The sequence below is a fragment of the Corella eumyota genome, chromosome 1 (genome assembly GCF_963082875.1).
Source record: "Corella eumyota chromosome 1, kaCorEumy4.1, whole genome shotgun sequence".
Classification (NCBI taxonomy): Eukaryota; Metazoa; Chordata; class Ascidiacea; order Phlebobranchia; family Corellidae; genus Corella; species Corella eumyota.
Window position 1 is genome coordinate 4,313,906 of NC_137490.1, and position 22,896 is coordinate 4,336,801.

Below are 22,896 nucleotides of genomic sequence, written 5' to 3' on the forward strand. Positions count from 1 at the left end.
TGCTTACTCGTCCATGTAAACGACACGTGGAAAAAATTCTTTACTCGGGTATTAAATGCTTATCCTCATTTGTAAAAACCCACTTTATTACAGAGTTCCTACTATTTTTTACATTAATTAATATGATTTTTTATATTTTACAATTAAACAAACCGGCGTAAATTATTCACTATAGGCTTCAAATCGGGCTATCAAATTGGACTTTCGACACCTTAAATAAATACCCACATAAAAAAAAATCTTTTTTTAAATCTTTATTAATCAGAATTTTGTTTTTAATTAATTATGTTTAAACATACAAAAATAAATAAATTAATATGAACGAAACGAATTTGATACACGAAAGTTTTCTGTGCCTATCCTTGCATAATTTGTATTTTTAAAAAACAATAAACATACCCCAAGAAAATACAATCAGTGTATAATTAGCACAAAATTAATGAATTTAGTTTAAACATTTAAATGCTGAAATTACTTTTTTTTATTTTTAAGTGCATTGAGGTATGATCCAATTGCTGTTTGTACTATAGGCGCTTGAACAACGCGCACAAACGTATTAATATCTTCTTCGCGGTTATTTCTTAAATTTTCAATTGCTGCTGATCTCATTACTTGTTTAGTGATACCATATGCAGGTTGGGGAACTTTAGAAAGCCTTTTAAGAACTTTGTTTGCCTCTGGTATAACCTCATCCAAAGCAACTACTTGATCAACCATTCCTTTTAAATGTCATATAGAATGTCAATAATATATATACAAATACAATTAAAACAAAATGTGGAAATCATTGCCCAACTGTTTAAGTTAAATTATAAAAACATTAAAAGGTTTTTTTTACTATGCAGGTGAAAATAGACATTTTAACTATTATTTTAAAAAAATTTTATATTTCCAATTAATTTTAAATAATATTTAAACATATGTTTCACCTTAATTAATCAAATAACAAAAAATTACCAGCTTTCAGAGCTTCATCAGAGTTAAACATGGTTCCCTGTAAAAGTGCCAACTCAGCATTTCTTTTACCCAGAGCCCGGATTATAATGTCATGGAAAAAAGAGGGGGCACTGATGCCCAACTGGGTTTCATTTAAACCTATAGTCTTACCCTCCTGAATCACCCTAATAATTAAAATTAAATATGAAAAGATTTTGCAAAAAACAACAATTTTTAAGTCCATCAAAACTAGTTAAAAAAATATATTTGGACTAAATTAAAACTGACAGATTTTTAAACACTATATTTTACCTATAATCACACATCAGCGAGAGAGCACACCCTCCAGCAGGTGCATGTCCATTTATAGCAGCAACAATAGGCTTTGGAGAACCAAAAACATCAAAGTACCATTCCTGAACACATCTCCAAAATTCTGACAAACCAGCTTCATTGCTAATAAAATAAATATTCAAAGTTATTTTCTGGTTTAACAGAATAACAGAAAAATTTTTGATTTTTTAAAGAATATACTCACACTTATTTTATGTAAAATAGCCAGTTAAATAACATCTAGATGAGTTCAAGTTAACCTCTTTTATGGCAATACTAAAAGGAGGGTGTGAAGGAAAGACAGGGAAGAAGAAAAGCGCCAAATAACAGGATAAAAGGGGGAGGGGCTGAAGGGAAAGTATTTTGAAGTCATTTTTAGTTAGAAGCAGAAATTGTCAATGTTTCCTTAAAGAATTTTAACATTGACAATTTCTGCTGCTTAATAAAAATGACTGCAAAATACTTCCCTTTAGCCTCCTCTCCCCTCCTTTCCTCTTTTTAGTGCTTTCCCCGCTTCATGTCTTCCCTTCACTTCCTTCTTTTAGTGTAACACCTCTTCTATGTTGTACGTACTTTTGATAAAGTTGAAGGATATTTAATCCAGAGGAAAAAACTCTTCCATGAAATTTGGAAGTCATTAGAATTCCAGTCACATCTGGATCATTGTTCAACTTTTTTAGGTTATCAGAAATGTCGGTAAGAAATTCAGAACTCAAACTATTTACAGGAGCCTCACTTAAAGTAAAGGTAACCAAACCTATAGAAAAAAAATTATAAATGCAATTTTTCAACATTTTAAATTCTATTTTTACATTTTTCCAATAAATTTACATAGTATTATCAGATTATTGTTAACTAAAGAAATATAATGGTTGGGTTGAAAAATATTAAGTTTTAATTTATTTACAAAGTTTCTAAATAAATTATTATGCTAAAGTTAAAAGAAACGTACATTACAAATGAAATTTAAAATGTTTACAAAAGTTACCGGTTTTTGCATCTTGATCTAATTCAATTCGTTTGCTGCTGGAATGGCGGATTGAGGTAATAGCTGATATAAAGTTACGTTTATGCGAGGACAGCACCAAAGAACGAATTTGACTTAGCGCCATGTTCACAAACTTAAAAATTCCTTACAAGATTTATTAAACAGGAAAAGTGTTGTTGATTGTTATTGCAAAACGTTGTGCAACGAAGCGAATCAGGACAATTTTGTTTTTGTATATATCTTTATCCTCGATGTGGGACAGCCAAATGCGCGACTTAAACATAGAGTAACATCAGTTACTCCGACCCAGTCTCGAGTTGCATGTGGCAGTTTGGGATATTATAGATTATAATTGCCCAGTAATTATGCTGCTGATTAAGTGCTGGCTCAGCTGGAGTTCATACAGTTTATAGCGCCTTACTCAAGGGCGCTACAGCACGTGAGTTCATGGGGGAGTAAACCCACGACCTCATATGTGGTGTAGTAAGTGTTCTTACCACTATTATCACTTACTAATTTAATTTATTTAGAACATTAAAGTTTTAAATATTTTTCAATTTATTGTCTTCTTTGTACTTACTTATAATGATACCATTTTAGGGGTAAAATTAGACTACAACATTTTCCTTATTACAAAGAAATACATTTTGTTAATGTTAAATAATAAAATTTAATCAGTAACCATAAAACAATTAAAAATTGTCTCCATCAATTTCTGGATTTACATATTTAAAAAAGAAAAATCAGTTAACTATTTTAAAATACAAAACTCATATTAATCTTAACTTTTTTATATATAAAATTCTTAGCTTCAGAAAAAAAAAAAATGAAAAGACACATCAAAAACGACATTGTGAAGAATACAAAACACAGAAAAAAAAACAGATTAATTTTATTTTTTCGATGGACTTTGTAATACTTTTCGACAAACTTTTTGCAATTGAACTAATTCAGTAGTTGTGGAACCTACATAAAAAAACAAAAAAACAAACATTAAAAAAAAACTACATAAAAAACAAACATTAAAAGAATTTACAAACCATCATTTATTGATATATATCGGAAAATTTTGATAGTAATATTATTTATTAAATTAAATTTACCTTTGGTTATGCCTCCTATACTTTGTTGCCTAACAGGAGTGTTTTTGATAGGAGTTATAATGTTTACAATATTAGCAAGGTTGAAAAACTGGTTCATAGATTCTTCATTTAGGGACCAGGAATTTATTGAAGATTTCGAATTTGAAGCGTCATCAACTAAAAAAATATATATATGTTATTTAAATCAAAAAACTTTATTTTATTTTAAGTTTATATTAGTATAGTTTTAAACTTTTTAACCAATCACAAAGGGGGCAACAGTTTATTTGTATTCAAATCAAAACACTAAAAAAACTAAAGTTCTATGAAAAATTTAAAACTGATAAAAAATAATATACAATATTTTATTAAGTTTTAAATTAAACAAATACCTATAATTGGTGAAAATTCCTTTTTCTTTTCACTGAGGGCAAGGTTGTTAATTTCGTTTTTATTTTCTTCTCGTTCTGACATCCATTGACTATTCCTTCTTCTTCTGTGTTGACATTCATCCAAACTAGACAACCACATTGTACGGGAATTCGTCCTCTTTAGCGACTCTTTAAAAGATATTAAAGATTTAAAAACTTGAATTTAAAAGAATATTACAAACATGAAAAACATTAAAATTTAATTTTACTAGCTTTATAAAAAATTAATACAAAAAAAATTTACAAAAAAATTAACATAAAAAGTTTTATCACAACAGAATTTTTCAAAAAAAAAAAAGATATATTATATAAAAATTGTTAAACTACCATGCTTGCGATTGGCATAATTTTCCTTTTCCGATGAGCTACATGAAGTAACACTCGTATGCATTTCCTTTTCTTCTTCGGGATTTAACTTCATTTCTACATAACAATAAAAAATTCAGTACAAAGTATTTATAGATCAGACTGTTAAGTGGACCTTCGTATATTACATACAACAGTAGAAAATAAAATTTTGAGAAGGATTGGCTAACAGACTCACTAGATTTCAGCAATTTTAATGAGGTTTTAGATAAATGCAACAGGTATTGGAGTGATGCGTTGCGATAAAACTCCATAAAATTTCCACTAGTATTACATGGTGATGACTTTTCTGGAGAAACTTCTAAAGATTACATAAATAATTAAATAAAATTTTGTTAAGTTAAAATATAAAATTTAACTATATTTTTTGGTGAGCTGTGCACAAAAATAAAAAACAAAAATCCAGTAAAAAAAAAAATTTATTTAAAACAGATGTTACTATAGTTTACCTTCAACTCTTGATAATTGGGCCTGGGTTGAAAACTTTACTTCTTTTTCAACTTGTTTGACTGATTGATCTGTAACTTTATTTTGTGTTTCTGTTTGTTTAGGTATAGAGTTTTCATCCTTCTTTGGAATTTTTTTTGTATTTTTTTCTCCAGTTTTTGACAGGTTTAAAATTAGGTATTTAGACATTAAATTTGCCAAGGATTTTTTCTCAATTTCGCCGGCCTGTTTTGAATTTATATTTGAAGTGGACAGGTTGTTCGACCTACTGGGAAAAACATAAGATGAGGTAGACACTTTTTTACCAAGATTAACACTGACAGAGTTCAATAAACAATCAGATATAGCATCACTGGTGTTTTTTTCAACTCTATTAGTAGTTTTATAAGATTTTGATGGCAAAGAACAACTTGCTTCATTGCTTAACCTTCTCTTCTTATCAGAGAGTAAAGGTGCATCACTGTCAATAATTTTTCGCTTATGGAAAGTATCAGAATTGTTATTTAAAAGCGAAGTTGTTTGTTTCTTAACAATGCGTGGAGACCTTCGCAAAATCTTTGGCAGTCCAGTTTTTGTAGGAGATTTGTGTTCATTGTTCAAATTTATGGATGGTCTGATCGAAGAATTTTTAAAATCACAAACAGAGCTCATTTCATCAATCTTTTTCTTTTTGACAGCCGGTTCTATTATAGAATTTTTGGGGGTATTATTGCAAAGAGATGGCGGTATTGAAGGTACAAAAGTTTGCTTAGTAGAGGTTATTGGTTTGGGTATTTGTATGTTATTACTGCTTTTAGAATGTAAAAAGATTTGAGATTGAGAATCTTCATCAAAATCAAGTTGATCTAAAATTCCAAAACCGGGTAGATCAAAAACTTCAGTTGCATTTTGTTGTGGTTTGTTAATTGGTAACATAATTTCTTTTTCCTCAATCTGATTATTGTTTTTGTGTATAAGTGGAGTACTTTGTTTATTTATTTCAAAAATTCTTGGGTTATGTGGATTTGCATTTTTTTTTAAGTTGTTATAAGTGGTATACTCAGATTTTCCTTTGTCAATGCTTTGTTTTCTTTTTTTATTACCCAAATTTAAAACTGAATTTGTCCCTTTGAGATTATTGTTGTCCATAAGTGATTTTTGGTTGTCCTGATTCGTAGCAGTTTTATTAAAAACAGGTTGTGGTGGAGCTGGTTTCTTTCCATTTTGAATTATTTTATCAGATAAAGTTGTGTTGTTGACATCACAGCTTTTGATTTCTTTTCTGTCAGATTTTGAACTGTTATTATGATGACTATTTAACAGTTGGGAATTATGCCTACTCTGTTTTATTGGTGACTTGCTTCTTTTTGAGGTAATGGAAACATCACTGTCAATAACGTCGTGTCTTAAGTTTAATGGATCTGTTTTATCATAGCCCATTAAATCACAAGGCATGGGCAACTGTTTGCTTTTATTGTTTCGATCAATCATATAAAATTTAGGCTGCCTTTTTTCAAAGTCACGGTGCTCTTTATCTTGTTTAGTAAACTGTTTGCTCCGTTTATCTGTAGAAAGTTTGCTTCTTTTTTCACATTCAGGTCTATTTTGGCTTTTATTGTATCGATCTGGTGTTCGTCGTTTATGATTATCATGCCTCACAGACGAATGATCCCTTGAAGAAAGTCGGTCCCGGGATGATGTCTTGTCTCTTGAGGATAATCTATTTCTTGAAAAATCACGATCTTTGGAAGACAATTCACTGTGAGAAGATCTTGATGATTTTGAGGAACTTAAGGAACTGTAATCTCTGGAATATTTTTTATCCCTGGAAGATCTATAATCCCGATCTCTTGAGGATCTGCGATCCCTGGAGGACTTACGATCTCGAGACGATAACCGCTTCCTTAAATCCTTATCTGAACTTAACTGATCCTTTTTATCGTAAACTGAACCATTTACTCCTTTGTCATTATGGTTATAATGGTGGTCGTGTTTTGTTGATTGATGTTTTTTTTGATCAGTGGTTTTAGTATCCCTGTTAGTGCTACTGTTATTTGAAGGAACATGGTTTTTATCCATGTCATAATGGCATTTAGACGCTTCATTTTCCTGACGAAATGAAGATAAATAATCTTTTTCTGTGGAGAATTTCACAGGATTATTGGTAGGATTTACTTTGTTTGATTTTTGCTTGGCGGTATCAAAAGACGCCTGACTTTTAAAATAAAGATCCATGGAATTGTGTGTTTTTGTTGACATTGTTTTTGGTTTACTCTTTTCCTTTTCTAAGGAACTTGAATCTCTTTTTTTATTAATAGGTAATGAGTTAATACTTTTCGTTGCAGGTATATGCTTCATTATTTCCTCTGGAATTACCTTTTCGGCAGGTTCTGGATTTCCATTATTTAATGCCAGAGATTTTTTGCATACATCTGACATTGTTTTACTTGTTGATTTTTCTGGTATTGATGATTTAATATTTACACTTTGTTCTTTTGCTTTTGTTTCCATATTTTCAGTTATTTGATTAACTAATTTATTTTTTGGTTCGTCAGAAGATTTTAATTTTAAATTTAATTCTGAAGTTGTACAGTTCTTGTTGGGTTTTTGCTGGTTTATTTTTAATAAACAATTCATAGCAGTTTGCTGAGATTGTTCTTCATTATTACATCCTTTTGAAACCAAAGATAAATTTTTGTTACTAAAGCCCTCATTAGTTTTTCTCAAAGTCGAATTACAATCCTTATATTTATCAGATTTGTTTAACATATTGGCGGACCAGTTTTCAACGCTTGAAATTTCATCTGCACTTGAAGTAGTAAACTTAGGAGTTAAAGTAAGCTTTTCAGGAAAATGGGGTGGTTTGCTGTGGTCACGTTTAAGGCTTTTATGTAAGAATCCATTGGTGGGCTTAGGTAGACTCTGTGCAACATCTTTAGCTGTAGTGTTTTTTATATTTTTCTCTGTACTTATTTCAATTTTTTTTGAGTTGCTTTTGTTTAAATCAAATGCTGGGTTGATGTTCAAAGTTTTTTCTTTGTGTGTGAAATTGTTCACTTGAGAATTTAGTGTTGTTGGCGTTGGATTTTTAAAATTTGTAGTTGATGATTTTGTGGTATTGACTTTCTTATTATCCTCTTCTTCAGGTAAGCGTTTCTTGATATGAGTTAAATCTCCAGTAGATTTTTTGCTATTATTTGTATTTCTTTTGGAATTTTGTTTGGCGATTTCCGCTGCAAAAAAGTTGACATTACAAAAAATATACCAGCTCACTTTAAATGCTTACTGCATATACATATACATATTAAAAATGGTCTTGTTCTTAGAATTTTGGGTCAACAAACTGTTAACTAAATCATATATTATACATTTATTTTATAAATAAACTTTATATTTCAAAAAATTACCCAATTCAGTGTCGTTAATTCTTCTTCCCTTTAATGAAACTGAACTAAAATTTTGAGATTTCTTTTGTCGATTTATTAATCGGTTAGAAGTAGGAGTAGACCTAACAACAACATTGAATACAATGTTTATAAATAAAATAAAACTTGATTTAACTGGTTTTATTATCATTTACAAACTTACATTGATGGCTTTCCAGACAGTCGGTTTATGACTTTGTTTTTTCTTTCCAGTTCAACCTTTGCAGTTTCCAATAAACTTGTAAAATTTTCTTTCAATGAATGATTTTGTTCGCTAACTGTTTTTAACTATAAAAAAATACAATACAAGTTATAAAATAAAATAAGTACAAAATAACTAAATATATATATTATTAAAATACCAAGTTTGGCAAAAGAGATTGATTATGTAAACTTTAATGTTCTTTAAACAATTTCAAAACATTAAAAGTGTAAAAAAAATTGTGAATCGCAAAGTTCATATAGTCAAATAGCTTTAAAATAAATTGATAAAAAATTTAAAGAAGATTTACACTTGAAGTTGCTTGTGCAAGTTGTAAGCGAAGCAGACGATTTTGTTCTTCAAGTTGTTGCTTTTCATAATTCACCTAAAAAACAAATGAGTTTTAAAAATCACATTTTTCTTTTTGTATATTTCTACAGTCCTGACAATTAGTCTGTTAGTAGAATCTGGCAATGGCAGTTATCTTCTTACCTCATGTATAGTAAGGGACGTTCCTTGTTTTTCATCTGTTATGAGAAGATCTTCGTACAAATCCAAGGCACTAACTCGACTTGTTTCATCCAAAATTGCAGCTTCATCAATGTCGTTAAAACTCATTTTCTAAAAATGATAAGCCAGTTATTAGTTAAGTACTCTAAAATATTAAATAGTTAGTAGCAAATTCTGTATTGCCATACCATACTGAAATTATGTTAAACGTATTGCTGTCTAACTAATAATTTAACAAGTTTCTATATATTTTAACTGGTCACGCAATTTTAATAATTTCTAGATGCAGACATGCAGCATTAGTACATTAACATTTTAACTCAATTTAACATAACTTATATCGTGGAATAAAAAATAGATTACTTTTACCTTTTTTGTTAATTGTTCACTTGTGAATTCTAATCTAATCTATTTGTTTTGGACTTTACATCGAATTTTTACGATAAGCCGATTTACTAATCTCCCGCCATACATATCAACAAAACATAAGAAAATATCAACAAGCAACAATTCGCAGGGTTGTCAAACTATATTTTATTTTTACTATGACGTTTATAATAATTCACACAACAATTAATATTTAAAAATGTATTTCTAAAAAGATGTATTTCAAAAAAAAAAATTGTAGTTATAATCTTTTCGATAACACTAAATAGTAAATTAAAATTGTTTAAAACTAGCAAATACACACATATCTCTAACATCTAAAAAAATATAAAATACTTTAATTTATCTAAACGTACATTAATAGCAATAACACTACTTTAATTTGGTAACTACTGTCGGATTGGTTAAGGTTTTAGTAACGAGAATAGGTAAATTATAATAAAAACACAGTGGTAAATTAGTACAAAATATTTTATGAATATAACACCTAAGCATTTTTTAGAAGCAACTACATAAGCAAAATAAATAAAAACCTTCAAAAATTACTAACAAGCGAGATAAAACACAGTGACAAAATAAGAAACTAAAAAATTAATAAAAAAACAAATTTAACTTGAAAGATATATGTTACAAAATAATGTTTTATATCGTTAAAAAAATAACAAAAAATATTCTTTTTAAAAGTTTTTTGCATTGTAAATTAAAAAACAAGTAAGCTCATACTCTATAAAGCAAAATACTGGGTTTTACTAAGAACTTTAAACTAACAATTTTTATTTTTTTGTTTAACATTAATCGTTTAAAAAAAAACGATAAAAAACAGCAAAAAATTGAGTGTTTGTTATAGTGGCTATAACTTCTTGTACATAACTTCAATTTAACTCTCAATATTACTGTCGACTGTTGTAATTGTACTTGCTGACGTCACTGGGGTTATAGCAGGTTGACCTTCGTTTAATCTCATCTTCTTGGCGTGTTCTATTAAAGACAAACACACGAATGCCCAATTGTAAAGTTGTTGAGCTGGCCTCGACCCCTGCCTAGCAACTGCACCATGGGCAATACCCTGTAAAAAAATTAAAAATAGGTTAGCCTATTTAAAATGGCATAAAAATATTAAATTTAAAACGTATGTAATTATTTTGAAGCTACTTTAACATACCTTTAATAATGCTCCAACTGAAGTCACAACAAACTCAGTATCAGCTTCCGTATCTCCGTTCTCACGGTCTGCTGTCGGGTCATAGGTTAATATCTGCTGCCGCAATCGGTTGTTTACCATCTTTAAGCAAAGATAATAGAAGTTAATATATGACGAACAAAATAAGAAGTCTTAATTTAGTACTACGACAAAGTCATTTTTAAACTGTTTAAAGTGACAAAGCCCTCAAATAGAGATATTTTCTTTGGTTACTCAAAAAGTTATCTTTAATATGTTTGAAAATGCAAAATCTTTAAATAAAGGTATTTCTTGTTAACTTAATATGTAAACCTTGCAAACAGTTAATTAATCTATTTTTTTTAAGCCTGTCAAAATGTTTAACTTGATTTAATCCAGGCTTAGGCTTTGAAAGCTGCATTTATACACTAGAAAATTTGCAAAGTTAAAATAGAAAAAAATGCAATATAACATACTGACCTGGTTACAATTATCCCACTCTTCGAATTCCTGGTGTTTTTCAGCTTCGTGGTAAAACAAAAACAAAACTGCCTTCAAGATTTTGTGAATCATTGGCGGGGGTTTCTAGCACGTAATAACATAATTACAAAACAATAAAAAAATAAAAAGTCACAAAAAATACTCCATATTTAAAAAAATAAAATCCAAAAACAAATTTATTAAAAGTTTTTATTCTACATTTGAGTAAAACAAAAGGTTAACATACTTTATAGTTTTTGAGTTCAGCAAAAACATTGTTGTCCAACTTTCTCACATTTTCTCTCAGGTCGGTCAACATCAATCGATCGAACATTATTTCAACTCTCGTTTCGTCACTACCACGTTCCTCGGCCTCTAAATGACGTCATATAAACATTGCAAGTGACGTCATCAATACACAAATTTTTTTTTTGTAAAAGTTAAAAAAAAATGTTAGTTAGGCATTAAAAAAGTAATACTTTCGGAATTTACCCTTTTTAGCCAACATTTTAATATTATTTAAAAAACAACAAAAAATCTTCCTACCAAGTATTACATTCTTCTCCCCGCTCTGAGATTCCTTCATAACCTCCCTGTTTGCAGCTTGTAATAACTTCAACATTCTCTGAACCTCTTTTCGTTCGTGCTTTGGTAGAGATCGCAATGTACCGATGCTGATATCGATTACACACTATATATATAAAACTAATTGATTTGTTTTTTAATGAGTCGTTTTGTGAGATTTTTAAATAAAATGTTGCTGCTTTAAAATAAAAAAAATTGTACTTGTAATGTTTTATAACCGGGAGCGTGGTGTAGTGGTAAGAACACTTGCTACACCACACATGAGGTGGTGGGTTCAATCCCCACTGATCGCATGCTGTAGCGCCCTTGAGTAAGGCGCTATAAACGGTACGAACTCCTGCTGAGTCAGCACTTAATCAGCAGCATAATTATCGGGCAATTATAAACTATAATATCCCAAACTACCACAGGCAATTCGAGACTGGGTCGGAGTAACTGATGTTACTCTATGTTTAAGTCGCGCATTTGACTTTCCCACATCGAGGATAAAGAAATATACGGAAAAAAAAAGTTAGTGATAATATTTTGAAGAAAATTTCTTTTTTTAATAACTTTTCCTTTTAAATAATTTTTTACACGATAAAACAAGTTTTTATTTTAACCTTAAAAAATTTAACTAAAAAAAAAGATTGACCTGACATCGACCTTCATCGTCCCTCAGCGGGTAAGCAGTATGTCGTTCCCCGTAAGCATCTGCCGATGTAGTCTCCGAGTTTTCCATACATTTAAATAAGTAATCCCGGAACAAATTATCTTTTCTGTACAGCCTCGTAGGTCGAGAATGGGTTATTGTTACACCTGTACAAGTCAAACAAAGTGGTGTTAACATAAAGGCTTATAGATGGGTTAATTTTTTACATTTATTTATCCTCAATGTGGCGGATCAACCTCACGAGCTAAACAAAAAGTAACATCAGTTCCCCCGACCCAGTTTCGAGTTGACTTTGTCAGGTTGGGATATTATTGATTATAATGGCCCATATTTAAGCTACTGATTAAATGTTGGCTTAGCAGAAGTTGATAATGTTTTATAGCCTTACTCAGAGGCGCTACAGCATAAGAACAGTAAGAATCAAATTCAGGAACTCACGTAGTAAAGACAAGTGTTTTGACCACTACACCATTCTTAAAACACAAACAAAATTTAGTTTTATCTAGTTTTAAAAATTAATCTAGTTTTAAAATTTTTACCAGTATTATTATCAGCGGTCATCATTTTTCGTAGCACGTGACCAGTTTGAGATTTCGGGTCCGGCTCAACAAAATAAATAATAATCGTTCGAACCCGGGGAGCCCGGCTGTGAACCCACGACATTGCCGCATCAACGATGCGCAGAAGTTTTCTGCGCAAGTCCACGTGGTGAAAAGCGCTCGAAAACATTTTGGCAACACCCTGGTATTTTTAAAACAAATATTATTGTTAGTACAAGTATAGTCTCACAAAAAAACATACAATACTTAAAATATTATAATTTTGATGAAGTTAAAATTTTAATTTTTTAAAAAATTATTAAATGTTACTGACTACTTCACACAAAAAATAATAAAATTACCTGATAAAAATTAATCTCATGGGATGCAAAAATACTCCGGTCGGTAGATGTCGCTGTATCCACGTTATCAATCCCAATCAAACCGTAAGTCCTTCGCTGTGCATCTCTTAATGGTACCAGTACCAAGGAACCTTCATGGTCACCTTCATGTCGATCCGGGTTCCAGAAATAAATCCGACCATGGCTTTGGACACGAGGCACGTGAACCAATTTACCACGCCGCACAGCGTAAAAACTAAAAATAATTTTATATTTTGGAATATTATAAAGCAAAACGGAGACCGATAGTATGACATGTGGTCATAGGATTTAACTAAGGTACAAAAGAACTCGGGTTCGAACCGCACCAATGCTTCACTACTCGCTCTTGAGCCCGGCGTTTACGAATAGCTTTAACACGTCCCAACTGCACACTTTTTTTCAAAAAAATAACAAAAACCACCTTATATTACAGAAAAAAACTTGTGTCAAATATCCAATTTATATTGTGAAAGACAAAATGTATTGCAATAATTCACAGCATTACTTAAAACCTATGATAAAAATATCCAAAGTTACCACTAACTAACCCCATAATTTTAAAATTTAACTCTTACCTTATTCCTTTCATATCCTCGTAGAACGCTTTCCCAAGAAGAAACGGTGCATTGTCCTGAGTACTTGCCACATATCTTAACAACAGAGGACCGGTGTGATGACTTGTTGCGTTGTGTTCTAATAGAGCTACATAAGCACTCACTTTTTTCTGATTACCGTGAGCATCTGCGTCCTAAAAATATAACAAAAAGAAAAATCACCTAGGTATTAAAAGAATGCCAAATTACTTGAAAAATGTTTGTGGTTTAGTGATCAGAACACTCGGCTTTACTACATACGGTCCAGGGTTCAAACTCCACTGCACTAATATAAACGGTATGAATCTACTAAACCAAACCTAACCAGCAGCTTTATATAAAGGCTTATATAATCTATAGTATTCCGAACTGCCAAAGGCAACTCGAATCTTGGTCGGAGTAACGATGTTACTCTATGTTTAGAGGGATAAATAAATGACAATAAAGTGATATGGAATAGTATAGATAAAAACCTGCATTATTAAATTCTACAATACTTTAGTCATTGTCGTTTATTAATGCTTAGAATCAAACTTTGGAAATAATAAAAGAAAAGTCACACTGTACCTTGTACAAGGTTTGAAATATTGCCCTGTACACCGAATCCATCGAAGCTCCGCCGGTTTCAGCAGCTGACTGGATTTGCGTCAACCACTTACGTCGTGCGTCACCACGTACACGTTCTGCGTAAGTACGTTCGACCGTACTGGTCGCGTACTCTATCAGACCATCAAAAACCTAAAATAAAATAAAAATGTTTCAACCTAATTAAAAAAAAAGATTTTTAACATATTTATGCTAAGTTTTTTTTTTATAACGTATTGAAAAACTCATTTTTTATAATGTAAACCTCTTCTCCGCCTGACATAGCTCCAATGACCGAGTTAATATAAAGATGAAATTCCCTTCTAATAAGACGTCGTCTATCGTGGTACGGAGCTCCCTTTCTTGCAGCTCGAACTGCTTGTCGACCTCTCTTTAATGCAGATGCCTCCATACCACCTTTGTACCTACAATAAAATAAATATTTATTTGTATTTTTACCATTTTAAAAAATCTTAAAATGTTGCAATGACCAAAATAACTAAAAAAATGGCTCGAAGTAAAGATCATATTATATCGATTAAAAGTTTGCCATTTAAAAAGTTGTTTTAGGCTCTATATGGCAATCTTAGACCAAATTAGACTACTTGCTATCCAAGAGCTCCAAGTTTAACACAAACGAGTTTACTAATACATTCTGGTAAATCTAAACTCGTACTTTGATAATACGTCGTCTACTCCTTCGTTGTCGACATACCCTTGTCCATCGTTGTCCCATTTATTAAACAAATTATCGATCATTTGTTTGTGCTTAGCCGACAGAATCTCACGACGAGCCTAAAATTTAAAAACAATTTTTTATACTTATTTATCCTCGACATTGGAAGGTCGACTTTACGATCTAAACATAAAGTAATATCAGTTACTCAGTCTTAAGTTACCTCTGGTAGTTTTGAAATTAGTTATCTTTTTACACATTACAAAGTTTGACATGGGAAATCAATTTCCATATTTGCCCAAAGTTAGTATTATAATAAAAATATATGATTTAGTCAAAAATAAAAGTTTAACATACTCGCGCGAGCCTTGTCATTTTTTCCTCTTCTGTTTCGACATAACCTTCGTGTATGAAATTAACAAGATCTTCGACGGTCACGTGACCTGTGTCGTCACACACAAAGTTGTCCAACAGTGACAGGAAGCGACCGATGTTAAGTTGATTCTCGTCGAAAACGCTGGTCATTCTAACGAAAAAAAATAACATTTCGCTGACAAGACAAATTATGTAGGATTGACAAAGTAGGAAATTTAGTATGTTACAGAAAATTTAAATAATTTTGATAGCAAAACTTTTAACAAAAAATAATTTTTTTTATCTAATATGGTCTAGCTTGGCGTTGTCTAACTGGTTTCATGGTTTTTAGTACCTTAACTTTTAACCAGTTTTTGGATTTTACAAGCCATAAGGTCAGCAATAATGATTCAAAAGGAAATTAAAGTTAAAATTTAAATGAAATAACATTTTAGAGACTACATCCCCCCAAAGAAAATTAAGATTAATACCATTTTTACCTAATTCAAAAAAAACAACCAAAACAAACCAGCAACACTTTAACTTTACCTGGAATGACTCCTGGACGAGTAGTGCGAGAAAAACTCTGCGCTCGGTCGATCGGGTAAAATAAGAGGTTCAGCGGCGAATGTTACACTCATTCGACTTGCACTTGCTGGCCTGGTTTTTACCTCGACAGGGTATGGGATGTACTCGTCTTTTACTGAAAAAAAAAACAGTTCTACTTAAATAACAGAGAATAAGCAAAAAAAACACAGTTTAAATGATCTAGACATTTAAAACAGAGTTTTTGTTTCTTTTTACATTTTTATACTCGAATTAAAGTAAGGGTATAAAAATGTTTTGTTTAGTAACTCGGACACCTAAGATATGTAATATTAAATCAAGCAATAAAAGTCTGACACTTAAAACTTGCGTAAATGATCCGAAATTTTAAAAATCATTTTTTATTTCGTTACTAAACATAAATCTTACATAATTCCTCTTCATTATTTTGGACCAACACTGTTCCAGAAGCACCAGCTAAAGTCGTTACAACTGTTTCTGTGTCCCTCTCTGTATCAGTTCTATTATATAATAAACAAAAAACTCATTTTAAATTCATATTTTCAATTAGCTATATTTTTATTATATTTAAATTTTTTTTTTTAATTTTTCACTTACGTTTCAGGTTCTTTTTCATTTTGTTCTTCAACCTTTATGGGAGTAAAAGTCGGAGCAATCGGATCCGGACCCCACGTTTTCTCCTCGTCCCCAGGAGGAGCTGGAGGAACTTTTTTGCGTTGAACGGTTGTGTAAGATGTTGTCTTCCGGACCTGAGGCTGGGGAGGCTCCTAAAAAAACAAAAAAAAATTGGTTGCATGTGTTTAAAAATTACTAAAATCATTTATTTAGTTAGTATTTGGGTTTTTTAAATACATTTATTCATAGTATAATCAGAAATGTAATTAAAACACTCTTAAAAAATACTTTTTAGAGATATCTCCTAATAGATAAACGTTTTCTAGCAAAACATATGTTTAGACAGAACTTTATAATAAAAAAGTAACTTAACTGAATAAAAAGTAAAAAAGGAGAATGGAATAATATCATGTGCTGGAGTTGTTTTAATGCAAGATCAAGCAAACTGAATTTAATATATTCTAGTATTCTAAACAGTATTAAACATAAAACTAAATCACCTTTGAGAATTGGATGTTAACTGGACCCACATCCATGCTCCCATCTGTGCTTGGTGCTGGGGTGATTAAATTCACTGCAAGCCCTCCACTACTCAATAAATTATCATGGGTTTCTTCTGGTTCTACTATATAAAAATACAAAAAAATATTGAACCTCTTTAAATTGTCTAACAAAAAAGTGTCTTTAAAAATCAACTGATTCCAAATTTAAAAATAAAAACCATTTATTACCATATAAATTTATTTCTAATATAGTTTAAATCTAAAAGCAGTGTGTTTATAAAAAATAAGTTTAATAAAGAGATTTAAATATATTTTTTACATAACTTACCCTGAGACTTTCTCTCCACTTCTGAATCCTCTTTTTTTTCTTGAATTTCCGAATCCTCCTTAACCTCTTTTTCTTCCTCATTTTCTTCCTTGTGATCCTCTTCTTTAGGCTCCTCTTTGTTGGTGTCAATCTCAGCTTGATCCTTATTGGCATCTTCTTTTTGATCTTCTAATTCTTCTTCATTAAAGTTTTCTTTTACTTCTTTGATATCTTCCTTCAAGATCTTTGTCTCTTCCACACCTTCTACTGCAATATCTGCTTGTGGACTAATATTGTCATCAACTTCTTTAATTTCTTTCTCATCTTTGGATTCAGGTGCAACATCCGGAGTAATTTCATTCTCTGCAGAATCTGGAAGATTTTTATCTTCAGAACTCTTCACTTCATCTTCTGGTAATTTTTCTTGATCAGTTTCAACTTCTTGTTGCTCCTCTTCTGTAGGAGATTTGGCATCATCCGCTTTTTGCTCATTATCTTCTTTGGCATTGTCTTCCAGACTTTGAACTTCAATTTCCGTTGCAACCGAAACCTTTTCAGATCCACGATCCTCTTCTCTAGATGGTGACTCTAAAAATGGAATTTAAAAATTTAAAACACAAAAAAAAATTAAAAAAGAAAAACAAATTTGAATTAAAACAAAATACCTTTTTGGATTTCATTAAGTTCCTCTTCTTCAGCTAAATCAACTTTGTTTTCTTCTATTTCAAGTTTTGCATCAGTTTGAGGAATTTCTTCATCCGCTTTTTCTTCAGAATCTGATGCAATAAAAGTAAACACATGTTTAAAACAACTTTTAAAAACAAAATCGTAAAAAAACAATTTATATTTTTTAACAAAAAAAAGAGTTAGTTCCCTATGCAATATTTAATTAATAAAATAAATGTATAAATATGTCAAAAAACACATTTATAATAGTTTTAGGTATGTATAAAATATATTTATTTCAAATACAATATTTTACCTTTGCTGTTAAAAGCTGACACTGGAACAGAAGCCCATTCAGATGAATCCACTTCCTCTGTTGACTCATTATTCCCATCATCTGAGTCGGGATACTCGAAATCGTCCAATTCCTCTAATTCAATTACTGGCCCTGTTAATTGGACAAAAAAAAAATAATTAAAATAGAAGCAAACTTATGCAAAGGCACCTACAATAAATAAGATTGCTTTTTTAAACTGGCAGCATGGTGTAGTGGTAAGAACACTTGCTACACCACACATGAGGTCGTGGGTTCAATCCCCGCTGATCTCATGCTGTACTGCCCTTAAGTAAGGCGCTATAAACGGTATGAACTCCTGCTGAGCCAGCATAAAAACCGGGCAAATATAGTCTCCATAATATCCCAAACTGCCACAGGCAACTCGAGACTGGGTCAGAGTAACTAATGTTACTCAATGTTTAAGTCGCGCATTCGACTTTCTCACATCGAGGATAAAGATATATCCAAAAAAAAAGCTATTTTTTTCATTTTAATATAATTACAATAAAAAAAAAAAAAAAGTTATAAAGAGATAACCTAAAGAAAATAGAACTTAGTGAACTGCTTAACTGAAAATCTGAAATTAAAGGTTTTATTAAAAAGAATCTTACATCTTCTTGGATTGTGGAGTTGTTCTTTCATTTCATCGTCCAGTTTATCCCAAAACTTCTCCAGTAAATGCAGCATCCGATGTCGATCCACATAACCACATGACTCTGAGTCCAGATTTGCAAACAACTAAGTACAAAGTGAAAATTTAAATTAAAAAAAAATTTCAAAAAATTACAAAAACATTAACAAAAGAAAAATACTACAGTTAAGTTTAGGTCACAAAAAACCCCAAAAATTGTCACAGAAAACCCCAAAAAGAAAAATATTTTTTAGCTTAATAAATTTTATATAAAATGGGCTACTACAATAGTATTAACAAACACATTTAATATATAAAGTACCTTGGAAAACATATCTCTCCAAACTTCATGTTCAAAAGTTTTACGAAATGCGACAGCACATTGATCCAAATGGCGCAGCAAACTTTTAAACTCCTTCATATTCATTTCATGAACATAATCTTCAAGATACTAAAAACAATACAATTTAATTTTCGAACAATACATATTTACATATCAAAAAATAAACTGAAAGTATTTTAAACTTATTAAAAGATAATAATTTTTTATCGTCGGTTGTTAAAAAACAAGCTAAAAAGCTTGACTTGCAAATTTAAACATCTTTGATTCATACATTTTATATGTAATGGTAACATATATAAATTTTTATGTGACCTTTCAAGTTAGTTTAAAAGCTTAAACTTACATCTATATATTGTTGAAGAGTTAAACATATTCCACTTTCATCTGTTACTTCAAGTTCTTTGCTATAATGGATTACTAAAAAAAAATTTCGCCAGATGTTTACATTAAAAAAAAGACAATTTTTCATTTAAAATTTTTTTATAAACAAATTATTTTTACCATTTTCTGTATTGGATGCAAGATGTGATGAAATTTCCATGTAAGAGTACAAAGAATTTTGAATAAGTTGCAACTGCAGCATATTATTTTCGTCCAACAACCATTGCCTGAACTGAATTTTAAACAAGCGTTCTCTTTCTTTCTTGTCCTCTTGCCTTTTTCTTTCCTTCTCTTCCATTTCAATTCTCTTCGATTGAGCTTCAAGTTTAAGTCTGGCCAACCTTTTACAATAAAATAAAAATGTTAAACAATAGTACATATTTAATAGAACTACCCTAATAAATCTCTGTGGCAAAAAAAAAATTTTTTATTTATCACAGTATACACTTCTATGAAAAAAAACATTTTTTAACAAAATTAAATTTAAACAAATTACTTATTTTCAGCAACATCAAACACATTTCTTTTCAGTTCCTCAGCAACTTGATGTAACCCCCTGGCATATGGAGAAGACTCTGGAAAGTTACTAAATTGGGGGTTGTTTCTCATAAGAAATTGGGCCAAAAGATTGATTGGGTTAAAGGTTGGGTGACTTTCAAGATTGTTAATTAAATCTTTTTTCTGTGCTTCAACTAAAATCTAGTGAAATAAATTTAAGCATTAAATTCTAGGCCTTTTACTCGCGAAAATTTTTCCCTACTTACATTCAATTACTTTAAATTTAAATATTAGTTTAATTACATTTAAATAAAGATAAGCTTACAAGAAACGTTATATTACCTTTTCTATTCCAAGAATTAAGGTTGGTAAAAGTTTTTCAATCAAATAAACTCTCAGATTTGAACCAATCGCGTTCTCATTAAACCACTCTCTTGCTAAAAGATCCATTGGTAACTAAGTGAATACATAAACCATATTATAAAAAAACAAAAAATAAGTCAAAAGGTGGTTCAAAAATTACCATTAAAATTCAGCAGCATTTTTGAGTGAAGAAATGAGTAAATATAAAAAAATAATTAAAAAAATTATATTTTTTCTGATTTATTGAGCAAGTAAAACTTGTTTAACTAAATTTTACCTGTTTGCAAATATTAAAACATATTACATGTAAAGTAAAAATCACATAAAATCAGCTTTTTAGGGTAAATCTACATCTTTATGTTATTTTTGTTTTGCCACAAGACTATTTGCCAATTTTACCATTTTTTCAAGTTTAAGAGCATCCTCTTTTTCCTTTTTAACCCGTTTCTTCTTATTTTTTTGAAGTGAGAGTAGTTTTTGTTCGATCTTGTGTTTTTGCCATGAGAACCATTCCTGTTCAAACGGTAAATAAATGTTGCCAGACGTTTGAGGATTATATTCAACTTCCTTTTCTTTTGATGGGGTTTTTTCGGGAGTGACAGAACTCTAAAATGTTAATAAAAAACAAATTTATTACTGACAATATTTCAACTTTAAGTAGATATTTTAATTCAAAAACACAGTTTTTAAATAAAAACACTTTTTTTTTAAATTTTTTCTTATTAAAAAATAAACCAAAATTTTACCTATACTTTAATAAAAATACACACAATAGTTTGTAACTAAAACAATTTTTATTAACATACTTCTGTTTTAGTTGCAACAGAACTTGATGATTTAATTACAACAGATGCTTCGTGAGATTGCATTAATTCAGTCCCACTTCTGGTTGAATACATGCTATCGTTGTCCATAGTAATTCCATCATTAAATAAACTATCCCTTCCACTGTATGTGGTGGAACTCATTACCGGACTTTCCATCATTTTACAGTTCAAATTTATTTATAGAATGATATTGGTATTTATCCACACCACCTATTTAAAACAATAATATCGAGGTTTAATATTTTTACCAGGCAGTGAGGTGGAGGGGGACGCGGAATTTAAGGGAATGGAAAATGAAGGAACGGAAATTGAAGGAACGGAAAATGAAGGAACCGGAAAATGAAGGAACGGAAAATGAAGGAACCGGAAAATGAAGGAACGGAAAATGAAGGAACCGGAAAATGAAGGAACGGAAAATAAAGGAACCGGAAAATGAAGGAACGGAAATTGAAGGAAAGTGAAAAAAGGAGAAGCGGAATCCTAAAAAAATAAAACGCGGAAATTCCGTTGACTATTTATTTGTATTTAAGTTAATATTATTTTAGAAATAAACGGGCATTTTATAGAAGAGGGTTAGGGTATGCTGGGGTAATAAAAATTAACTCATTATCGCTTATCAGTTCTCGAATAAATGACAGTAAACCTAAATAAACAGTCAACGGTATTTCCGCGTTTTATTTTTTTAGGATTCCGCTACTCCTTTTTTCACTTTCCTTCAATTTCCGTTCCTTCATTTTCCAGTTCCTTCATTTTCCGTTCCTTCATTTTCCGGTTCCTTCATTTTCCGTTCCTTCATTTTCCGGTTCCTTCATTTTCCGTTCCTTCATTTTCCGTTCCTTGAATTTCCATTCCCTCATTTTCAGTCGACCCAGGTGGAGTGGTCAAAACACTTCGCTTTCTACATGATGTTTTTGGTTTAAAACCAACTGCTCTCATGCTGGACCGTCGGGTAAGAAACTATAAACAGTATGAACTTCAGCTAAGCTAATACTTAATCAGCAGTTTATTTATTCAAGCAGTTTAATCTATTGAGTCTTAAACAGCCAAAGGCCAATCAAGACAGAGTCGGGGTAACCAATGTTACCGTATGTTTGGGTCGTGAAGACGACCTTCCTCAGTGTACATCGAGAACGAGAATAGGATAGAATAAAAAAAATAGCCAAATAGCGGCGTTTTTAAATATTTTTGACTGCAAAAAATCTGACTGTAAAAAGGGCAAAAAAACGTGAAAACACAAAATAAATAAAAATTATCAAATTAAATTACTTTTTTTTAATATGTAGAGTCTTAAACGTAAAAACAATAGTTTGTATATTTTTACGAGAATAGCATTATCAGTTTCCATGGCTGTTATGTTGATATAAAATAGTAACCACCTTATGATTTATAGAAACAACTTAATTATAAAATTTAAACAAATCAGTTTATCCCCGCATAAGTTGAAACATTTGACATGTTAATTTTTAATTACAATGTAATTATTTTACTGAAATTTTAGAAAAACTTATACTAAAATTTTAGAAAAACTTGTTTAATTGAAACCAAATAAAACATAGGATTATTATTTTATTTACTTAAATATTTATTTTACTATATCACCTAATATCCTTTTCATTTACACAACTAAAACATAAAAATGTAATATTGTCAAAGAAAAATTTTGAATTTGAAAACTCTAAGTTATGCTAATGGAAAATATTATTTCTAAAAAAATATTAGGTAAAAAGATATCTAGCCAGCCTACTTGCAACAGTGAACGCATAAGA

The 22,896-nt window shown here is 30.5% G+C and overlaps 3 protein-coding genes across 4 annotated transcripts; all 3 read right to left on the minus strand.

The window, feature by feature from the left end:
• Positions 1-259: 259 nt before the first annotated feature.
• On the minus strand, positions 260-2,435 carry LOC145758532 (enoyl-CoA delta isomerase 1, mitochondrial-like). Its single transcript, XM_082572518.1, has 5 exons — positions 2,258-2,435; positions 1,843-2,026; positions 1,249-1,392; positions 958-1,121; positions 260-719 (listed from the first exon to the last, which is right to left on the minus strand). The coding sequence occupies exons 1-5, from the start codon at positions 2,379-2,381 to the stop codon at positions 472-474; spliced, it is 864 nt and encodes a 287-aa protein (XP_082428644.1). The 5' UTR covers positions 2,382-2,435; the 3' UTR covers positions 260-471.
• Positions 2,436-3,079: 644 nt separating this feature from the next.
• On the minus strand, positions 3,080-9,165 carry LOC145756282 (uncharacterized). Its single transcript, XM_082572356.1, has 11 exons — positions 9,069-9,165; positions 8,682-8,810; positions 8,500-8,574; positions 8,151-8,275; positions 7,970-8,070; positions 4,586-7,795; positions 4,315-4,437; positions 4,098-4,193; positions 3,732-3,899; positions 3,382-3,516; positions 3,080-3,223 (listed from the first exon to the last, which is right to left on the minus strand). The coding sequence occupies exons 2-11, from the start codon at positions 8,805-8,807 to the stop codon at positions 3,150-3,152; spliced, it is 4,233 nt and encodes a 1,410-aa protein (XP_082428482.1). The 5' UTR covers positions 8,808-8,810; positions 9,069-9,165; the 3' UTR covers positions 3,080-3,149.
• Positions 9,166-9,412: 247 nt separating this feature from the next.
• Positions 9,413-21,328, minus strand: LOC145748315 (EF-hand calcium-binding domain-containing protein 5-like). 2 transcript variants are annotated; one of them, XM_082564954.1, is made up of 28 exons: positions 21,110-21,328; positions 20,703-20,909; positions 20,283-20,396; positions 19,939-20,141; positions 19,563-19,783; positions 19,405-19,478; positions 19,041-19,169; positions 18,699-18,825; positions 18,067-18,198; positions 17,750-17,860; positions 17,106-17,672; positions 16,775-16,896; positions 16,257-16,426; positions 16,068-16,159; positions 15,642-15,795; positions 15,096-15,264; positions 14,739-14,857; positions 14,328-14,487; positions 14,045-14,215; positions 13,460-13,632; positions 12,864-13,098; positions 12,502-12,703; positions 11,945-12,108; positions 11,272-11,416; positions 10,973-11,100; positions 10,726-10,830; positions 10,249-10,368; positions 9,413-10,152 (listed from the first exon to the last, which is right to left on the minus strand). In XM_082564954.1, exons 1-28 carry the CDS (start codon positions 21,287-21,289, stop codon positions 9,964-9,966), a joined length of 4,683 nt encoding a protein of 1,560 aa, XP_082421080.1. In that variant the 5' UTR covers positions 21,290-21,328; the 3' UTR covers positions 9,413-9,963. The 2 variants fall into 2 exon arrangements, with proteins under 2 accessions (XP_082421080.1, XP_082421078.1); XM_082564952.1 differs by having other exon boundaries at positions 16,775-16,899.
• Positions 21,329-22,896: the final 1,568 nt, after the last annotated feature.

Coding starts and splice junctions, on each gene's coding strand:
- LOC145748315 (XM_082564952.1), bottom strand. CDS start 21,289: ATGATGGAAAGTCCGGTAATGAGTTCCACCACATACAGTGGAAGGGAT. Junction 15,265..15,641: donor TCGTCCAGGAGTCATTCCAG/GTAAAGTTAAAG, acceptor TTTTTTCGTTAG/AATGACCAGCGTTTTCGACG. Junction 13,633..14,044: donor TATTTCAAACCTTGTACAAG/GTACAGTGTGAC, acceptor TTATATTTTTAG/GACGCAGATGCTCACGGTAA.
- LOC145756282 (XM_082572356.1), bottom strand. CDS start 8,807: ATGAGTTTTAACGACATTGATGAAGCTGCAATTTTGGATGAAACAAGT. Junction 8,071..8,150: donor CTGTCTGGAAAGCCATCAAT/GTAAGTTTGTAA, acceptor TGTTGTTGTTAG/GTCTACTCCTACTTCTAACC. Junction 4,194..4,314: donor ATTAAAATTGCTGAAATCTA/GTGAGTCTGTTA, acceptor ATTGTTATGTAG/AAATGAAGTTAAATCCCGAA.
- LOC145758532 (XM_082572518.1), bottom strand. CDS start 2,381: ATGGCGCTAAGTCAAATTCGTTCTTTGGTGCTGTCCTCGCATAAACGT. Junction 1,393..1,842: donor ATCCTTCAACTTTATCAAAA/GTACGTACAACA, acceptor TTATTTTATTAG/CAATGAAGCTGGTTTGTCAG. Junction 1,122..1,248: donor TCGCTGATGTGTGATTATAG/GTAAAATATAGT, acceptor TTTAATTATTAG/GGTGATTCAGGAGGGTAAGA.